The 20,232-nt window shown below is 40.8% G+C and overlaps 1 protein-coding gene across 3 annotated transcripts in view; it reads right to left on the bottom strand.

The window, feature by feature from the left end:
* Nucleotides 1–20,011, bottom strand: part of IREB2 (iron responsive element binding protein 2) — a 28,023-nt gene extending 8,012 nt beyond the window's left edge. For 2 of the 3 annotated variants that reach the window (XR_014229178.1, XM_082321565.1), the window contains exons 1-14: nt 19,866–20,011; nt 18,364–18,453; nt 14,903–15,068; nt 13,683–13,820; nt 11,421–11,642; nt 9,668–9,737; nt 8,321–8,504; nt 7,670–7,809; nt 6,663–6,834; nt 5,196–5,296; nt 4,598–4,714; nt 3,239–3,398; nt 2,244–2,379; nt 1,434–1,518 (exon numbers count right to left, since the gene is read on the bottom strand). Coding sequence is in view for 2 of the 3 variants with exons in the window: in XM_082321565.1 (XP_082177691.1) it covers nt 1,434–1,518; nt 2,244–2,379; nt 3,239–3,398; nt 4,598–4,714; nt 5,196–5,296; nt 6,663–6,834; nt 7,670–7,809; nt 8,321–8,504; nt 9,668–9,737; nt 11,421–11,642; nt 13,683–13,820; nt 14,903–15,068; nt 18,364–18,453; nt 19,866–19,884 (1,800 nt within the window). In the remaining variant the exon portion in view is untranslated. Of the gene's footprint in view, nt 1–1,433; nt 1,519–2,243; nt 2,380–3,238; nt 3,399–4,597; nt 4,715–5,195; nt 5,297–6,662; nt 6,835–7,669; nt 7,810–8,320; nt 8,505–9,667; nt 9,738–11,420; nt 11,643–13,682; nt 13,821–14,902; nt 15,069–16,240; nt 16,406–18,363; nt 18,454–19,135; nt 19,438–19,865 lie in introns of those variants that run through there. The other variant, XM_082321566.1, reaches the window with a different exon arrangement.
* Nucleotides 20,012–20,232: the final 221 nt, after the last annotated feature.

The following is a 20,232-nucleotide window of genomic DNA, read 5'->3' on the forward strand; positions in this document are numbered from 1 at the left end:
TACTCTCGACCCTCTAATGTATTCTCATCACTTCAGTCAACCCCTCTCCTGCCTTTTATTTCTTGTATTTTTCTTCTGCTTCACAGGAGAAAAATGCTGCAGCTGTTCAGACACTGCTGGTTAAAAATCACTCATGCACATAGCTCTTTAAAACCCTCCTCTTCATTTATGACACAAAATTGACACATTGCATACTCCATAAGATTAGATCATAGAATCGTTAAGGTTGGAAAAGACCCTTAAGATCATTAAGTCCAACCATTAACCTAACACTGCCAAGTCCACCACTAAACCATGTCCCTAAGCACCACGTCTACCCATCTTTTAAATACCTCCAGGGATGGAGACTCAACCACTTCCCTGGGCAGCCTGTTCCAATGCTTGACTACCCTTTCGGTGAAGAAGTTTTTCTTAATATCCAACCTAAACTTCCCCTGGCGCAGCTTGAGGCCATTTCCTCCCGTCCTATCACTTGTTACTAGGGAGAAGAGACCGACCCCCACCTCGCTACAGCCTCCTTTCAGGTAGTTGTAGAGAGCAATAAGGTCTCCCCTCAGCCTCCTCTTCTCCAGGCTAAACAACCCCAGCTCCCTCAGCCGCTCCTCATAAGACTTGTGCTCTAGACCCTTCACCAACTTCATTGCCCTTCTTTGGACACGCTCCGGCACCTCAATGTCCTTCTTGGAGTGAGGGGCCCAAAACTGAACACAGTACTCGAGGTGCGGCCTCACCAGTGCTGAGTACAGGGGCACTATCACCTCCCTGGTCCTGCTGGCCACACTATTTCTGAAACAAGCCAGGATGCCATTGGCCCTCTTGGCCACCTGGGCACACTGCTGGCTCATGTTCAGGAGGCTGTCAACCAACACCCCCAGGTCCTTTTCCGCCAGGCAGCTCTCCAGCCACTCCTCCCCCAGCCTGTAGCATTGCATGGGGTTGTTGTGACCCAAGTGCAGGACCCGGCACTGAGCCTTGTTGAATCTCATAGTTGGCCCTGGCCCAACGATCCAGCCTGTCCAGGTCCCTCTGCAGGGCCTTCCTGCCCTCCAGCAGATCGACACTTCCACCCAACTTGGTGTCATCTGCAAACTTCCTGAGGGTGCACTCAATCCCCGCATCCAGATCATCAGTGAAGATGTTGAACAGGACCGGCCCCAACACTGAGCCCTGGGGAACACCACTCGTGACCGGTCACCAACTGATTCTATGTATTTACCTTGTAATTTATATCTGTATGCTACAAATACTATTTATTATGTTTATTTTACATAGCAATGAATTACCATGGTCTCCCTCTGACATGCAGATGTGCAAAAACGTCATGCAAAGTCCAAACCAACAATAAAGTACGTTTTGCATGGATTACTGTATTTCTTGATCGCTTAACTGGGCGACAACTATATTTCTGTATTCAACAAGCCTTAGAGTGTTACCTGCTTTATTGCATTCCTGATGGCTTCTGGCAAGGGGGCAGTGTTTCCAACACAGGTTGAACACCCATAACCGACAACCTCAAACCTACATTGGAAAAAAACAATCAAGTAGCACATTAAATGATCACAAGCAATTTATTAGCAAAATGGCTTTTTCTTTTATTAGCAATCACTAAGAAGATTTTTTTTTTTTTCCTTTGACTATTAGACTTTTTAGGAAGTGAACAGCAGACACTACATCTCACTGATGCAAACAGGAAGATAGAAGGTAACATTTTTGTAATCAATCAAGATAAGTCAAATAAAACATGGCAAGATGTTGTTAGTTCCATAAATAATGGCAAAGCAAAGGCAGTAACATTCCTCACGGAGCACAACTGGGCACTGTTACAGAATTATGAACATAATCTAACTGTTATTGCTACAGAGCAACCAAAAGCAAGTTAAACAACCCACAACAGCAGCAACATTAAGAAAAGTCTAACACAGACTGTCCTGACAAATTTACATCCAGGTTCCACTTTTAAAATATATAAACAAGTGCATCCTGTCTTGTAAGACACTTATAATTCGTAGATCACTACCAAAAAACCAGAGCTCAGATGAGGTAGAGATCTACACACAGTAACTTGTAAGGTGGCAATAAAATGGAGTAAGCTGCAACTTTAAGTCAGCAAGTAGTTAAAAGACAATCTAGTAAGTTAAGAGCTAGCCAGCCCAAAATGAAGAGCAACCATACTTATCAACCTGTCGAAAACCCCTGTGTGCTATTTTCCTAAAACAACAAATGAAGTCAGAGTCACAACCTACCCAAGCTTACTGAGGTATGGTAATACGCCACTTGAACTGAGGTAATGTGTAACCATTCCACTGCCCGGCGATAAACTTGTTCTTATGTAGGGCTTAACCACTAGGCCAGCTTCAACAGCTTTTTTGGCCAGGAGTCCTGCCAGAAAAAGAGAGACAGCTTATGTTTTGTATATCCCTTAAAATAACATCTATATGATGCTACCTTAGTTAAATTAAGCATAAAAAAACCCAGACAACGAGTAGACCTTCAGTTTATTAAATCATGAAAGCAACTACTTGCTTGAATAAAGTTTAACTTATAACAACACCATTCAGGTTTCTGTTCCTAGTCCTATAATGTAGATGCCCATTTTCTTTTCTATAAGAAAAATCTCTTTCCCATGTTTTAGCTGACAGTGCAAATTCATTTATTCTTCTTCTGGCACAGGCCACAGCCTCAAAGGGAAGCTTGCCTTGGCCATAGAGGACCTCAAAAGTAGAAAGCAAGGTCTGAGAGAGGATTAACTGTTCTGGGAAAACTGTATGCAGCTTGTGAAGGTACAGCACATACTCCTTAACCAGTGGCTAAAGCACAGAACAATTGTTCAGCAATACGGATTTTCTTTCCGGACTCTGCAGCTGACTGCAGTTCAGGCTACAGTCATCCAGGACGGAGTCAAAGCTAAAGCCCACCTCCTGCATCAGTTGTGTCGCTATGTGCGTCCATCTGAAGAGAGCCCTAAAACTGGGTACTTGCTGAAATACTACCAAATGTAAATATTTCGTAATTACCATCATTCATACTGCTTTATGACACAAATTTTGAGATTGTATTATTAAAAAGTAACTGTCATTATATAACCTCCAGAACACACAACAAGTTTAAGGCTAAAAGTTTACAGTTTCAAACCTTTAGGTCAAGTCATTATAAAGAATCTACGGAAGTGAAGGTTAAAGTCCGCGTAAATATGGGAGCGCCATTAAGATCAAGTTAGTTGTCACTAGTCACAACATACCTGCAGCAAGCATGACAGATGGATTACAATTATTTGTACAGCTGATTACTGCAGCAATGACAATGCAGCCATGAGATAGCTTGTATTCGTTTCCTTCATACTGAACAGGTACAATGTCATTCTGTTTCTCAACTGCAATCTGAAACCCTTTAACACCAGCCTAGATGACAAAAACACGTTAGCAGCCATTATAGTACAGAAAGCATGACATTAGAGCAAGACCAGGTGAACCCTCATTTTAAATTAATACTCAGCTGTCCCATTAGGAACCCTTAAACAGATTTTAAAAGCAGCCCTCAGACCATGCCTCTCTCCATATCTACATCCTTCTTTCTTCATAATTGCTTGAACTTCGCAACAATTGTGAACAAATGCCAGTCAAAAAGCATGGTTGATCCCACGCTCATTTCCTGCTATACATGAAAGAGCAATCCCTTACAAGTACATGTCTAATTCTATACAATACTTGTTGCTGAATTAGAAGCATATCCAAGATTCTCACTGGAAGAGGATCATAACTAAGAGCAGACTAGGTCCATTAACATTTCACACCCTCCAGCTCTTCAGCGCTCAGTCACCCTCCAGAGGTCCCTTTCAACATCAACCACTCTGTGATCCATGATCAGTTACAATTTCTGTCTCTAGCAGAACTGATCACTCTGTAGCATACACCTCACTGCAAGCCAGAAATGCTAAAACCAACAGAAAGAATTTTTACAGAGTGTCTAAGTGTAATTGTTTCTAATATTCCTGCCAGTCCTCAACTTTAATGATAAACACTAAAAATGAAGATTCATTCCTGTATTAGCTGCATTCTTAGATACCTATGCGTATTCCTAACCAAAAATATCACCTTCAGAGTAAAAATGTTTCCTCTGTGAAGTCAAGTTAAGCTGCAAGGAAAAAATCACTTGCTAAGTTAAGAACCCAGAACACTGATTAGCTACAAATCTTGGAAGTCTTTCTGCACCTCCTTTAAGATATGATGAGTTTTCTTTTCTCATGGTAATTCTGTTTTGGAAATTAAGTAAAATACAGCTGTTTAAAAAAAAAAAAACACTCTGAAAATGAGAAAGTGTTTCCTGAGCTTATGCTATTTATCACTTAACTTCAAGTTTTTCCTCCCAAGCAATCTAAACTGTGAACGTAAGGATTTTTAGAAGTTCATGTTCCTGACAAACACACCCATGACTGACGAGCGACTATCCTCAGGACACTTGTCAAGCAAGAAAACAATATCATTGGATAAGCTGTTTATATAGTAATAAGGAGGGCTCAGCAGGTATGCAAGGAATAAGTAACATTTATTCACGTAGATTATAGGAAGTACCTTTTGCAAAGTACATCAGTTGTACAAACCTTTTCATTTAGGCAGGCTTGGAAGTCACTTTTCATGTTATTAACAGCCACTCTATCTTGGGACCTCTTGGGGCCACTGACATATGGAATTATAGAACTTAGACTAATTTGCACTACCTAAAAACAAAAACAAAAACCAATGAAACAAAGAAAAAGCATGCATTATCAATCCCAGCCCAACATTACACTGAATATACTCTTGAGACATCCAGGACCTCTTTTGTTTAAAATCTGAATGTTCCGAGACATTAAAACTCTGGGCTTCTATTTTCAAGACTGCCCACTATGAAAGGTGATTCATCTTATTCCACATGCTTTAACACTACCCCTAACTTTTCTACCCTCCATAAGACTTACCTGATCACTCGGGAGTGGCAGAAATTCAGTATGTGAGTTGACCTGAACATTATTGTCCTTCCCTTCTTTCCCCCACACCCTCTATATTTTGCAAACAAACTCTGCTTCTCAAAATTGTGAGTTAATAAATGCAAATGTTATCAAAGCAATGAAAATTACAGCAGGAGACAAAATTGTTAAATCAGCAGTAGTTATTTATTATGAGAGTCAAACATAGAGAAACAACTAATTTCAAGCATACCTGGGAATACTCTGGTTCTCTGGAAGAACTCTCATCATTTCTAAATAACTTCACAGCTTTAAGATACGCTTCCATGACCTCAAGCTTGGCCTTGTCAAAACCTTAGGAAGGTTATTTCAAACAAGAGAAAAGTCACATTAAAAAAATAAACAAAACAAAACACACAATTCTCAGAAATTAACAATGTTTCAAGCATACAAAATTTATCCTTGAACATGCAAAGTTATTTTTTTCGAGGCACACCACTTCCATACCCCAACCTCCTGGAGCTGTTCAGGAATGATACATGAGTTTAAATACTTTTTTTTTTTTTTTTTAATTAGCTTAACTTTCCTTCTTGTATCAAGGAACAAAATAAGCTGTTCCAACTCTAGCAGTTGTAACTCTAATTAAATTTACAGATTTGTCCCTGAAGTTCATAAAGCTTTTCTCTATTAAGATTTACTTGTTTAATACAGATCATGTGCTTAGTTGATAACAGCCAGTATTACTCGCTACTGTTAGAAAATGTTTCATTTGCTCTGCACTGACCAGACAAAATATGTTTGTTATTAAATTTAAAATGTTTAACTTGTATTTAAGTGACAGATTTCAGTGTGAGAAAGGCTCACTAATGTGAATGAGCTTTTTTTGATATGTTACCCTGTGGCTTTCTCTATTTGCAGTAGCTTGATAAGGAATTGACATCCTTCTAGCTTAGCTTGAAACATCAGCAAAATAATGCTCTTCAAAGGGGAAAAAAAAAAATCATTGTGAAAAAATTCAGAAACATGTTGGGATTTGTTTTGCAGTTTCACTTATTTCTAGCAACCATCGTAGATTTTCATTTTGTAGGGAATCTACAGGTGGTTAAGGGATGCATTTCATACTGAGAAGACTCATATTCCATATGCTTTTCAAAATATAAGTGAGAATTTTCTTAATACTTTTCTTTTAAAGGTTTACCTATGCTTTCAAAAACAAGGACTCTGGATGTTGAAAAGCAACATGATCTCAGTAAATCAGGCGTTAGACAAATGAACCAGACCGGACACAAACCTCAAGGGCAAGTCACCTATCCACATGCCAGTGTTATGCATGCAAGAACTACAGCCTCGCTTAAATACATGGCATACACGGAGACAAAACAGGCCACAAGAAAACATCTGTGCCAATAAAGCAGGTAAGTAACTCTGGCCCAAATGGCACATACTAAGCATCCCACAAAACCAGCCAACAGTAAACATATATGGTACATTTCCTGTGGCAGGTATTGCTCAGGTGCATGAGATTCTACAGGACAAAAAGTTGTAGCCAAGTGTATCCCAGGACACAGCCTGCTACTGTACAGCACAATTTTATACATCAAACCCAAGTCAGAACTCTGCAGAAAATCAGTTTAAGAACTATGGAGTTTCAAGCAAAAAAAGTATCGCCACATATCTAAAATACTATTACAACGAATCGCTATTTTAATTTCATCTTTACCTGTATGCTTTAAGTGCTTCAGTGTCACATTATCAACAGGGAAAAAGCTCAGAATAGCACCATATTCAGGACACATATTTGCTATTGTGGTTCGGTCTGCTACAGACAGCTGGGAAACTCCACTCCCAAAAAACTCAACAAATTTTCCAGCAACATCAGCTTGCCTAAGATGCTGTTTAAAAGAACGCACAACAACAACATTTGTTATGTTAAGAGGTACAATGCAAGCAATGTTTCTTGCAACAATTCACAGCTGGCAAGTCATGAACACTTGAAACAAAAAGCTGAAACCTTAAGGCCCATGTCTGGGGAAAAAAAAAAAACACACAAAAAAACCCAAACCCAAGCCCCATTAACATACTGGGTTCTAAAAATCTACACTGGAAGTTGACATAATAAACTGCACCTCCATCTCCAACTGAGTTCTTCAGATTTCCTAATCCAGAACAGATACACGCTTCTTAAAGCATCATGCCAGAAAGAAGAAAGTATTTTCAAAGCAATCACAGCTCTTCAATGCTCTGACGCTAGCTCTTCACCTACACTACAACAGGGACAGTTTGTGCCACCCTGGCAAAACCCTGTCTTCAGAAAATATATTCTTGAGTTATACCAGCTCACAACCATAGACAGGCCTTGTGTCTTGCAGGAGTATTTTACAAGAAAAAGGGTATCCAGAAAAAGTTTGAGCTGGAGAAGAAGCCTACATGCTGTCAGCAGGAGGAAAATGGAAAACAGGGCTTCTTGCCCCTGCCTCCAACCCTATACACATACTTTTTTTTTAAATTATTTTTTAGCGAAAGAAGACCTGTAAATAAACCACTAGAGAGGAAGAAAACCACACTACTTTGGAGGACTATTAAATAAAAATGGTTAGAGATTATTTGTATCTTTCTGCACTGCCATGATTAAAGGTATACTAAAAATACTCCCAGCATTTAATTCAGTTCTCAAACACCACTGATAGAACTTGCAACAAACTTTGCTTTGTTTGAAAACTAACTTACCTTTGTAATGCTCAGAACAATATCTATGGATGTAGCAAGCGGGCTGGCTGCGCCGGTCAGTTCACACCCAACCACCTCAGGCAAAGTGAGAGTAACCGGCATCCCCAGCATCACTGCTTCTGTTTCAATCCCCCCAACACCTGGAAGGAGAGGATTAGGTTGCTTTTCATCAGTTTAAGTAACCAACACTAGATATTTTGAGGTCCTAAAAACCTAATAAAACCCTTCCTATTAAGCCTAAAGGCTACAGCAAGAAATTTAGATGTTCTCTGTTAAATATTTGTATATGAAAAATAAAATCAAGCAAGACTACTGCTGAAGTTAGACTTCACAATCAACCAGAAAAATGTATCTAAAATTAACTTTCCAAGAGAAAAAATACCTTCATACAAATTTTACACTGCATGTACAAACAGCACTTATTTCAGTATCAATTGGGTTGTGGCTATTTTCTCTTTAAATTACAATAAGCAGTTTCTCAGTGGGAAGAAGTGTTAGTTGAAATTACTTTTAGACAAAAATCATTCTGAAGAATAATTCAAGATGGAGTTTGTTATGCTTGAGAGAAATAACCAGAGGGAAGAAAGTATTTCTCAGTAATGCTTTAGTATGCCTTTCAAAGTGCTATCAAGTTATTCTTAGGATACTTACCCCAGCCCAAGATACCCAAGCCATTTACCATGGTTGTATGAGAATCTGTGCCAACCACACTGTCTGGATATAGGAAATCTTTAACTTCAAAAACAACTCTTGACAAATATTCCAAGTTAACTTGGTGCGCCATTCCGGTCTCAGGTGGAATTATGGAAATATTCTTGAAAACCTTTGAACTCCACTGTAATTTTTCCAAAACGAGAAAGAGAGAGTTGCGTTTTTTCGAAAGTATATTCAATTCTTAGAATGTAACTAAAATGACAAAACTAATATGCAATAAAACAGTACTTGCTTTTGCTCCTTTGTCAAACACGGCTACGTGATCCCCTTGGATTCTATACATTTTTAATCATCAACAAACCCATTCATTCAATTCCTGCTGCAGGCTGAATCAATAATTCATGCCTACCTTTCAAAAGCAGGGCTGGATAAGCCTCTTACCTTCCAGCTCGCACAACTGATTTCAAGCACAGCAAAGACTAGACAACAGAACCTAAGCACTTGTATTTATAGCAGAATTTAGTTTAGGTTTTACACTCCTGGATGAGACTGAAGACACAATTTAGAAAAGTGTCTCGGTACACACAAACTCAGGATGCTAGATTTAAAAAAGCTGATGTGGAAACTTGTAACAAGATTCAGCTTGGCAGCTTTCCTCTTTGATAATGTAAAAGCTAATTTGCAGCTTTCAGAAAGAAATCTCCGAGTCTGCTTATATGGAAAGATTTTTAGATCATTGCATCAGATTAGTGGGTGAAGATCAAATATCAATGTTGCAGATCCCTGGCTAGCAACAAAGAAGCCGATGTTCACCAAACAAGGCTTCCCTTAAAACCAAGTTTACCAGCACTGCTGCCTAGTTCCAGAGCAGCAATGTCTCAACACCTGCTTCTGTTCAACACTTCCAACTTCAGTCAGATTTGTAACAGAATTACAGCTAAATGAACCTTTTATCCAGAAACTCATTGTGACCTAAGGCACTGAACTCATTAAGAAGCATTAAAAAGACTAATGCTTCATAAACATCTACTTTGTCCACTGCCTTCACACTGATAAGAACCAAATCAAACAGTATAAGCTTTTTCAAGTTAGGACTATGAAAAATTATCTCCCCTTTAAGCAACACCTAGATTTAGAACTTCTGCTGCCTAACAATTTTTAGATTTAAAGTCATAAACCATGTTATTAGCCAATTTTCTGTTCCCATATTAAATTCAGATTTGAGAGTCTGACATTTCCAAATGATTACACTTAATTTATCATCTAAACCTGAACACCAGGAGACAAATGGAGCAAGCTCTTAAACCACAACACAATACAAAGCCCACAGGTACACAGACATACCTTAAAAAACTGAAGCCTCTCTCTATTTCTGCCAAATTCCATCTCTTGATTTTTCAATACTGTCTCAGGCCTAGGAAGATAAAGTTTACAAGCACTGTCATAATTTATTTCAAATTACAGAAGAACAAGTTATTTTTGCTTGTTTGATGGAAGACTCATTTAAGCCTGCAGCAAAATTTGAAGTGGTTTATTAGAACAAAGATAATTCCTTCCTTGCAGCAAGCTTTCTGTGAACAGTGAAAAATAACTGATTTCATCTGTGCTGTGCTTGAGAACATGTTTATTCTAGCTGTAATTTGCCGAAAGCATTTGATCTCAAAAATACTCGTTTTAGGAGATCTATTCCCAGCATGTACTACAATACACAGCAGCTTTTTTTTCCCTAATCAGTAGTCTGACAGGCTGCACACCTCAAAATTCAGTCAGGGTAAAGAACCAAGATTTTCACTAGTTCAGGTAAAAACCACCCTCCACATTCAGTGCTAGCCCTTTAGCAGCTGAGCAGAACATCAGGGCAATTGTAACTACCCTCCATTTCTGTATTTTTTGCCTCCAAGCCACAATTTTTTCTCCCCAAGTACTCATCAGTAGAGTCTCATAAAATGAACACTCTCTTCTTAGGAAGTGTTATCTATTAAGATGCTGATATTCATTACAAAGGAGTAATCCACAATTTAAGAGGAATAACCTCTGCTTTGAGAAGGTGGACAAGAAAGGAAACACGCTTGCTTTATGCCTGGAAGGAAGGAAGTCCTCCGTTTTCTAGAGGTGTATTTTACATCGTGACCCTTCCCTTTCTCCTCTGCAGTGACAGAAGTTAGCAGCTATACTGCTTTGCAAAGCCCTGAGGGACAGTCATCATTCACACTGCAGCTTCATAAATACCACTGCTGTTTTGCTGCCAGAAACATCAATATTGCTGAAAACATCACTAATTCTGCATTCCTACACCTCTACTGAGCAGGAAAATTGGCATTATCTATAAAATTACCAAGGCAATCAGCATCATATCACTGTGGGATACAGATTTGATCAGCTTTTAAGTTCTATACCTGTCCATCACAGGAAGATAGGGATCTACAGCCTATCAGAGAAAAGAGGTGGCAGCTGAAAGGGGCAAATGATTACATGCAATTGTCATAGATGGAATGGTACCCAATGATCTGTTAATAATACTGAAAATCTGGAAAAGGCAGATAGATGAGGTTCCCCTAGGCCATTACATACAGGCAGGACATACACTGAATTTCAACTCAATGACAGAGGGACTGTGAGATTCCGTAGAAGCTGGGGGATGACATACAGGCTAGTTCTTAGCTCTTTAAGAGCCAGAGACTTTTGAAAAGTTCTCACAGAAAAACTAAAATTTGCTTTTAGAAATAACTCAATGCTTCATTGATTTATTCATTGAGGTTTACTTTGTAACACACAGAAGGTTACTCCTACGCTTTATTGTCCTTGTAAAGAAATGAGGGAAGTCTCAAAATTTAATTTAAAAAACACAGCCATGAGTCACACCGTTGGCCTTTTGCACTGTTTAGTAAAGCCCTTGTAAAAAAAAAATTTATTGTAGACTAATTCAAATCTGCTACATCAGACATTTCTTCTAGATGCTGAAACCTGCCTAGGGCACAGGTGAGGAAGAGTACAGAAGGATGTTTAGAAAAAAAAAAAATCACATCTCTGAACTGTCACAGGCAGTGCTTAACAACACAGAAGGGTGCAAATAATTAAAAAAAGGAAGCTTTCATACTCAGGCACCGGCTGAAGATGGAAAGGACAGAGGAGAGGCGTGTTCTCAATCTGCGCAGAAAATTGTCCTGAGCTGCGACTCGAATCTCCGGCGCTACACGGCCCCTTGCAGCCAGTTTGACCCCTGCAAGGTAACTTCCTAGGCTGTGCTTTAAGTGGAGAAAGCTTTGCCATCGGCTTCTGTGAATCACCACCTCCAGGATTTGGAGCATTCTGTATTGCACTGTAACATTAAATAGAAGAATAATTTAGACATTAGGAATTTTGCTCTTTTTTTCTTTTCTTTAGTTTTTGTTTTGGTTTGGTTTTTTTTTGTTTGTTTTTTTTTTAATCCCTTCAGCAGATTATAAAATAGTATCTGAAAAAAAAGTTATTTTACTACAACCTTGTTGCAAAGTAAACTACCACTGGATAAGCTTAATTAATGTAGTGTGGTAATAAGTGAGTGAACAGAACTGGATTGTCTAGAGTAACACCAGATAAACAACAACTTCAATTTGTTCACAACAGACCATAAATCTTTATAAACAATGTTGCAAAGGCTAAAACTCAGGGTTTTAAACTTCCAAGGTGTGGGTAGAGTCTTATCCAGGCAGTGGACTTGCTGAACATGTTTCTTTTTTGAAGACAGTGCTGTACATGTTCTGTTAAATCCACAGAGCAGCGATTACACACAAAGTTTTCTCAAGGAAAGAAATGTAACCTTATTATTTAATTAGGCTTTTTATACAAATTCTCAAAGGCTCTGATAAGTTTTATACACTATTCAAGTCAGTCAGAAGTAAGACAGAAACGTAATACAGTCCATATAGCATGCCACCCTCTACTGAGTAAAGAAAGCTTGTTGTGAAAAGTGAATGGCTTTTTATCTCTCAATATTTACCAAATCATGGATTCATAATTAAAGCCACTGCTTTCTTCTGCTTTAGCAACACAAAGATACTTAGTTATCGAATTGCAGGATACTGCATGGCCTCAGAGGATACCTTGTCTAAACCCCAACTCAGTGCATGAGCCTCTGAGCAGCAGGAGGTGGAAGCTATATAAAAGCAGCACAAACCATCCTGTAGCAAAGGGTTTCTTATCACAGGGCAGCAGCTGCTGAGATCCCGTAAGCTTTCCAAAAGCGAAACTACAGAAGCCGGATTTATCATTACAAAGCAGCGTGTTGAGACCTCTTGCCAACACTTGGTCTTTCTGATAATTTTAGGCTAGCCTAATTGCAATCGAATCAGCTGTCCCTCCAGACACAAGAACGGACAGACCACAGAACTGAAACAACACGTGTGCAACACAACAAATGATTTGTAGCTTCTTGCTCTTTACTTTTCTAATACTAACCACCAAAATCCTGTATGTATTTGGAAGGTCTGCAGAAATGACTCATACACCCACATCCATTTGACCACAGGCTTTTTCCCCATGCACTTTTACAATTCCCAAAGAGCTTGAGCAATTTACACAATTCCGCGTGAGTTTGAAAGACTCCATGATGGAGGGGCAAGGGAGAAGGTAGAGGGGAGCTGCATTATTTACTTAGTGTGTACTTCAGCAAACACTGAATAAGATGCAAGTTTTTCCTCTTCTGCAGTATTATGTTTCTAGCAAAAGGCAGCCCCAGGCTGTTTTCATCATGTTACTGCCTGTCAGAAAAGGAAAACCAGGCTGTCAGTTTTCCAGTCCCAATACTCTTCCAGACTCCTACAAGTACACTTCTCTTTCTGCAAATACATGCAGCCTTTCTTAATCTGTGGTAAAATCCAGGCCCATTAAAAAAAAAAAAAAATCAATCGTAAGCTATGGGCTGAAATGACAGCCTTTCAATGTGTCCAGTAGGATTGCAAGCCATTTCTCTGGAGCTGTGACAAGGCAGTCAGGTTTAAAAAAAAGTTTTGTTTAACATCAACAGTAAAACCAGGGCAAAGCAAAATTACAAACTCCCTCTGCCTCATTGTCTAAGACATTATTTTCTGGAACCATGACAGAGCAAGTTATTTCAGCAATCTCTTGCTCAGAATTTGGGCTGTCAGTCAGCTTCATCCATAACCCCTCACAACCATTCATCCTCTCCTTCAAGAGTGTTACTTTATCTATTTTTATCCAGCCCTCTTTCAGATACCATCAGGTCTAGTTTCAGGGATCCACACACGACAAATGATTTGATGGGATGGTACCAAGTCCCGAGTGAATCCATACTTCGGTATCAGACAAAAATGTATGGTTAAAAATAAAAAAAAAAAAAAGAGGTAAAGAGGTATGTTACCATTTGCTGAAATCAATCTGCAGAGAATGGTCAACAGTGAGATCAGTTGGGCAGGCAGGGTTGACTTTTGCAGGATCTCCTCCAGCATTTCTCACAGCTTCCCTCATGGCAGCAAAATCCACCATTGCTGGAATTCCACTAACAGAAATAGAAAACAAAATAGCATAACAACATGGGAGATTAACTCACTAAAATATACAAGCTTCTTTTTAATTTTAACTTTACTTAAGTCTAGATCTACCTAAGTTCTATCTCAGATAATAAACCCCTACTATTCTCTAAATTGTAAAGAACTTGGAACATTTTTAAAAGTCAATGGAGTTCATACTCATTCACAACAAGCAACAGCATGTTTGGAAATAACATACCAAACAAGAACACAGGAACATCTCAAAGAAAAGAATTACATTTCTCTTTTGTCTTGCTATGCTTCTGAAGTGCGATGATACTTTACTACTAAACTAATTTTTAGATACCGATTACCTTTACAATAGAACCTTGCTATGCAAACAATGCTCGTGCTATACATCTTAACACAATGTTTATGTAACACAGTACTATAGAAATCTTCCTGACTTCGCTTGCTAAGCGGAAGTTACCTCATTTTTATTATTAAGATCACCATTCCTTTTTTTAGTTTTCTCATTTCTTCATAAATATATAGTTACTGAGTCAGCAAAACAGCTGAAACTTAATATTTGCTAATTGCTGAAGGACTGCCCTTTTAGCTATGCCATACTCCAATCACAAAGGAAGTTAATATCGTGAGAGACCTCTTTTTAAATATATTTATTATTTATGGATTCAATTGGATTACATATACTTGTGGAGTAAGCAATATTTAAACTTCAGTTATCTCAAGCAAGAATTCTATATATTTCAATGAACTGTCAGCCATCTGGCTACAGCCAAAATGTCACCACTTCCATTTGTGTTTTGGCTTTTATCCTGTAAAGGGTTCCTTGCAGGCCAACAGCTTCAGCCTCGCCAACCTGCGCTAAAACCAGGGTACCCTATGGAACAACTCCTGTCCTTGCATCGCATGTAATCATCACGAGGAATCCACTGGATAGCAGAAGCAGCGCACAAGTTTCTGAAGAGATACTTCAGTATCAAAAGGCTAGGTGCGATTTATTTTCAAGCCAAAGAATTGTCCATACAACTCAGTGAGTCTACGCAGATTATTTCAGCGTTTCTGGCGCGCACATGCACAGACTTACGTAAAGTCTTGAAGAACAACTCTGGCAGGACAGAAGGGCACTTCGACATTATTCTGTTTTGTTTTCCAGTCTAAGATGTTCATAGCATCTGTTTCTTTCACTAAGAAGCCATCGTAGTTACGGATACTGGATTCAAACAACACTCGTATGGAATAAGGCAGAGTATCTAGGGTAAAGCAAAGTAACTGACTTAATTAGTGCAAGACCTTCAGCTTACGCAGTTTTTGAAAAATGACAACCTCACATTTCTAAAGAATTCCACTTTGCTAGGGATTGGAAGGATGAGAGCTACAGGAGCCAGCTTTTCCTGTTGCCTTTGGGTTTGAGCTTCATTACACAATATGGAAGAGCGAGTTGCATAATGTGTATGTTGCCGAAGATGAGTTATCATATGGGATTTGAATGGAAGATACCAATGGCTTGACCGCACTGTGTTAAGACAGTGACATTTACGAAGGTATGCTATGCTGGCCCGAGAGAGGTGCAAGGAATCTAGAGCTGGAATTACTGATCAGAGTGGGTGAAAAGCAACAACTAGAATATTCAAAAATATTTTAACTGTGAATTTCACCCTTTCATTACTTGAGATATCAAGCCAAAAGCATCCAATGACAGAATATTTTCTTTCTTTTTAATAAACAGTGATATGAAGACCAGAAACTATTCTGCCATGTGCCCTAAAATTAAACACATTTCATAAAATATAAAGAAGAATGACATTTCACTACACATGACTTTAGTTAGTTTGTTACTGATCTGGATTAAGCTATGGACTAGAAGCAGCTTTCTGGCACAAAAAAAAATAGGGAACTGGAAATGAGAATGAAAAAAGTGGGAGGAGAAAAAAGGAGATATCACTATTTGCTGCAAACAAACAAACAAACAAATCAAGATTAATTCACATTTCTCCCCAAATCCCATTTTTTTCAGCACCATTCAAGCAGGAAAGTGACTTTATAAGAACAGTGAGAAATATAAAAAAGTTAGTTGGAAGAAGAGAACAGGGTGAAACAATTAAGTTCAGGCTTTAACAAAAAAGTTAGATTTGGTGGTCTCCACCTAATGCAGAGGTTTGTCCACAAACTATTCATATAGGATTTGCTGACTCTGTTCTCATTGTGTGTCTTTCTCAGATATTAGCCATTGTTGTTTAATTAGATAAGTCACTCAAAATAATATAAGAATGTCATCAAAAACAAGTGTAATCAGCTGTAATGCCACCACCCGCTTTATTTAAAAGCCAAGTTACCAGAAAATGGTTTTGCTTTTTCTTGGATTACAAATGATAGGCAGTGCGTCCTTACAGTGATAAATCTAACTGTCCAGTGGGCTCCTTACCGGCCATCAGCCATGGAGAAGAGCCTACTTCTCTCTATTAGGCACTAGCAAGCTCAAATCTGCAATATTGTGTGTAGTTTCGGGCCTCCCAGGATACAGGAGATCTCAAGAAATGAGATCACATCCAGCAAAGGGCCTTCTAAGATGGTTATGGGGCTGCTGCACCTGCCACACAGGAACAGTTGGGAGACCTGCGTTAGCATTCTCTTCTCAGGGTGAGCAAAGTGAGCTAAGTGCAGACATTACTACCACAACCTAATAGGAACTGCAGAGAAGGTGAGGCTTGACTTCTCAGAAGCGCACGGTGACAGGACAAAAAAATTCACAAGGTGCAGGAAGGGACATGGTGACTGGATACAAGGCAAAATAAGTTCACAGGGAGGGTGGTTAAGCACAGATCAAGAGAGGCGGGGGAATCTCCATCCTCACAGGTTTGCAGAGCTCAGTTGAGAAAGGCTCTCCAAGTTAGCTCTAGTCCCAGCAAGAGGCTGGACTAGATCTCCAGATGCCCCCTCTGCCCTAAATCATTCTGAGCTCTTTCTAGCTACCGTTTTCCCCATAACCGAATACTATTTTAAGCACTAGAAAATCAGATTCTCCCTAGCAAATTGGCAAATAAATCAATTAACATTTACATTAGTAATCTGATTAATTTAAACAGGCACTTATTGTCAGATTATAGGCAGAAGCCCCAAGGCAGAGGGCAAACAGGTAAAACCCAAAATTAATGTTCTAGCAACAAATGCAATAAGCAATTCCAGATGCTGGGTTTGCTATTAGTGCTGTCCCACAACATGCCTAAATTTCATTTAATATCTTGCTAACGTGTAGTTAATATGAGGCTTCCAACTTCTGCACAGAAGTTTCTATTGGAAGACAGAGACACTCTTAGTCTAGTCTATTTAGACTCCTTCTCCAAATATCTTCAGGAATACCCGCTGCTGCTCCAAGCTTTATGGCACAGCTTCACAGTAAGTAGTATATTCTGTTTTTATTTCCACTCCTGCCACGAGGCTTTTAAAAAACTGCTGTAGAACTGACTGGTTTTGTTACTACCACACCACTGCTTCCTCCTGGAGAAAGCCACAAACAGAAGCATTCTACCTCCTTCTTATGTGTGTATCTGAAAGATTAGCTTCATTGTTACAGGCAGTAGAAATTTGCAAGAGCACACAGCCATTGCACAAAAGTTTCAGCAGCCATTGTGCACTAGCTCCCCTCTCTCTTCCCTTCGAACAACAAGGAAGTAATTACCGCTGTCAAATATGGGTTTCAAGTGAAACATCCACTGGTAATTTTTTAGTCAAGAAACACATCACAAATTCTGTGAATATAGGAGAGTAATTTAGACCTTGCAAAATTGAAAAAAATCCCAAATACCTTTAATATGTACCTCAGGTAAGTGTTTTAGGAGTTTAACATGAAAGCACAGGGAGAGAATAATGGAAGCATGTTTTGATTACCTGCAAGAGTAAAGCCTATTCCAGCTGACACTGATCTATAGCTCTCTCCATCTCTATGTATTCCCCTCCCGCATCACATGTGCACATACTTTTTATTTTTTAAAAGGCACCCAGACACAGAGAGCCAATAAAAGTCCTTTTGGCACATACCACTTAGTGTTCTATTACATACTAATGACATGCTGAGATTAAGCAATTGTATGAACACCACAAAACCTCATCTTCCTGTAGCAATTGCAGTAGAAGCTATTTCTAGTAAACACACAGTTACCCACTATCTGAAGCTGCTGCAAAGGTGAAACTAGAAGACCAAGAAGCAGTAGAAAATTACAGTGAAAACTATATTTATTTTTGAAGCACTACATAGGAGTTCCCCGTCACGTCTTTGTTTTCCCAAAGAGAAATTATTCTGATTCGGAGTATTGCTGAAAGCTCCGGCAACCCCTATACTTTCTCCCTTACTGAAAAAAAAGCTACATGAAGTATTACCCCCTACCAACTTCAGAAAGCAATAGCAGATTGGAAAATTGCAAGCTTTCAAATACACCTATTGAGAATTCATGTATTCACAACTGCATCTCCTAACATTTTACAGCAGTAAGTGGTGCATGTTTACTGCTGGTACCATCCTAATTACAAACAACTAAAAAGCATCATTACCATACTTGGCGCCTCCAAGCTTTGAAACATTGTAGAACTTCTTCTGTGGATAGTTTCCTAAAGCTTCAATTACGGGCTGGTAAGGGCTTCCTGGGGCAAAAAACAACAAAAAGTTACAGCCATAAAAGAATGGAAGGTTTAAGCAGTGGTAAAGGACTGATAAGAACAGCTTTTTATTTCTGATTTTACCAAAAATAACGTTCCTCTAGGACTGTAAGTAAATCATAATATGGAAAGGTTTCTACATGGATTGAGACACCTAATGATGTAGATGTATGACTAAGATGAATTTTAAAAGTATAATACTAGGTATATACAGGTCATGCAAGTAATCAGCATAGTTACACACCTGAATACATTTGACCTTTATTGTCTCAGTTTACCATCTACAAAACAGGATAAATGCACCTCACCAACTCAGATAAGAGATGCAGGTCTTAATATAGTAGAAAGCATAAAGCATTAAGTGTTAGGCTAATGACAAGCAAACAAGAGACAAAAATAAACCTCATAAGAGCTATTAGGTGGAGAAAACAAATAACTTCTCGAGAAGAAAAGCAGTGGTTCATAAAAAGAAGGTTTTAATTCAATTGCTAGCAAACTAAAGGGATAATGATATACTCCCTCAGGCCTAAAGGACTTCATATAGTAAAAGTTTAAGGGAATAAAATCTGGATGACAAACCGAGGGGGAAACAGTGTCAGTTCTGACATCACTGAGCTGCTCCTGTGAGCACAAACACCAAACGATGGCTCTGCAGCAGAACACTTACCCTTTGTTTGCTTTGATCTTAATACACTACAGTTACACTTTCACTGCAAAGCAAATGCTACATCGTCAACAGCTAACAAGAACTGCGTCACTTGACCATCCGAACAATTAACATGACCCCCCAAATTAAGGCGAGTACCGCTTAGGCCTCAGCCCAACGAGCAGCCACCTTGACGGGCACGACATCCCTCGCTCGCCGCAGCGTCTGCGGCAGAGGGAACGGAGAGAGGGACAAAAATGGTCGTCAGGAATAACGGGAGGCCCGGCGGGACCGGCTTACAGCCGCGGCCAGGCGCCCCGGGCAGCCGCCGGCGAGCGGGCGGGCCGCGAAGCCGGCCCCACCGCCGCCGAGAACAAAGCGCCTCCCGCGGCGGGGGCAGCCGCCGCCGGGGGCGGTAACGGGCCCGGGCGGGGGGCGGCGGGTGCCCCAGAGCAGCGGGGGGGGCCGCCCGCCGCGGGCCCGGGCAGCGCTCCCGCACAAAGGGCGGCCGGCAGTCGCGCAACGGCGCCGGGAGGGAGGGGACAGCGAGGCAGGAGCCGTGAACGGCCGCCCGCCGCCTCACACCACCGGGGGCCGCGCTCCGGCCGGCCCGGCGCCGCTCCGCCGCCGGCCTGGTGCGGGGGGGGCGAGACGATGGCCCCAGGCCGCGGGGGTCCCGCCGGGTGGGGCAGCGGCGGCCCCCGAGGCCGGAGGCAGCCCGGCGGGCGGCGACGGGCCCGCTCGCACTGACCTGGCCTGACAGGGTCCATCGCTGGCGACCATATTAGCTCTGCGGGGAGGGGAGCGGGGGGCCGGGGAGCGGGCCCGGGCGGGGCGGCCCCAGCTCTCGCGAGAGCCGCCGTGGCGCAGCGGAGAAAAGGACGCGAGATCTCGCGAGGCTTTGCGGAGAGGGCGGAAGTAGCCGGTGAGGGAAGCCGCCTGCTCTCGCGATGTTTGTGAGGCCGCGGGGGCGGAGCGCCCGGGGAAGCGCTTCGAGGCAGGGGCGCCCGTGGCCCCCTGCGCGAGCGTGGCCGCGGGCACCGGCTATTGGCCGCCGCCCCGGCTGCGTGCGGCCCCACGTGAGGTGGCTGCGGCTCGCGCGGCGGGGCGGGGCTCGC

Source organism: Platalea leucorodia (assembly GCF_965183815.1).
Source record: "Platalea leucorodia genome assembly, chromosome: 9".
NCBI classification, from domain to species: domain Eukaryota; kingdom Metazoa; phylum Chordata; class Aves; order Pelecaniformes; family Threskiornithidae; genus Platalea; species Platalea leucorodia.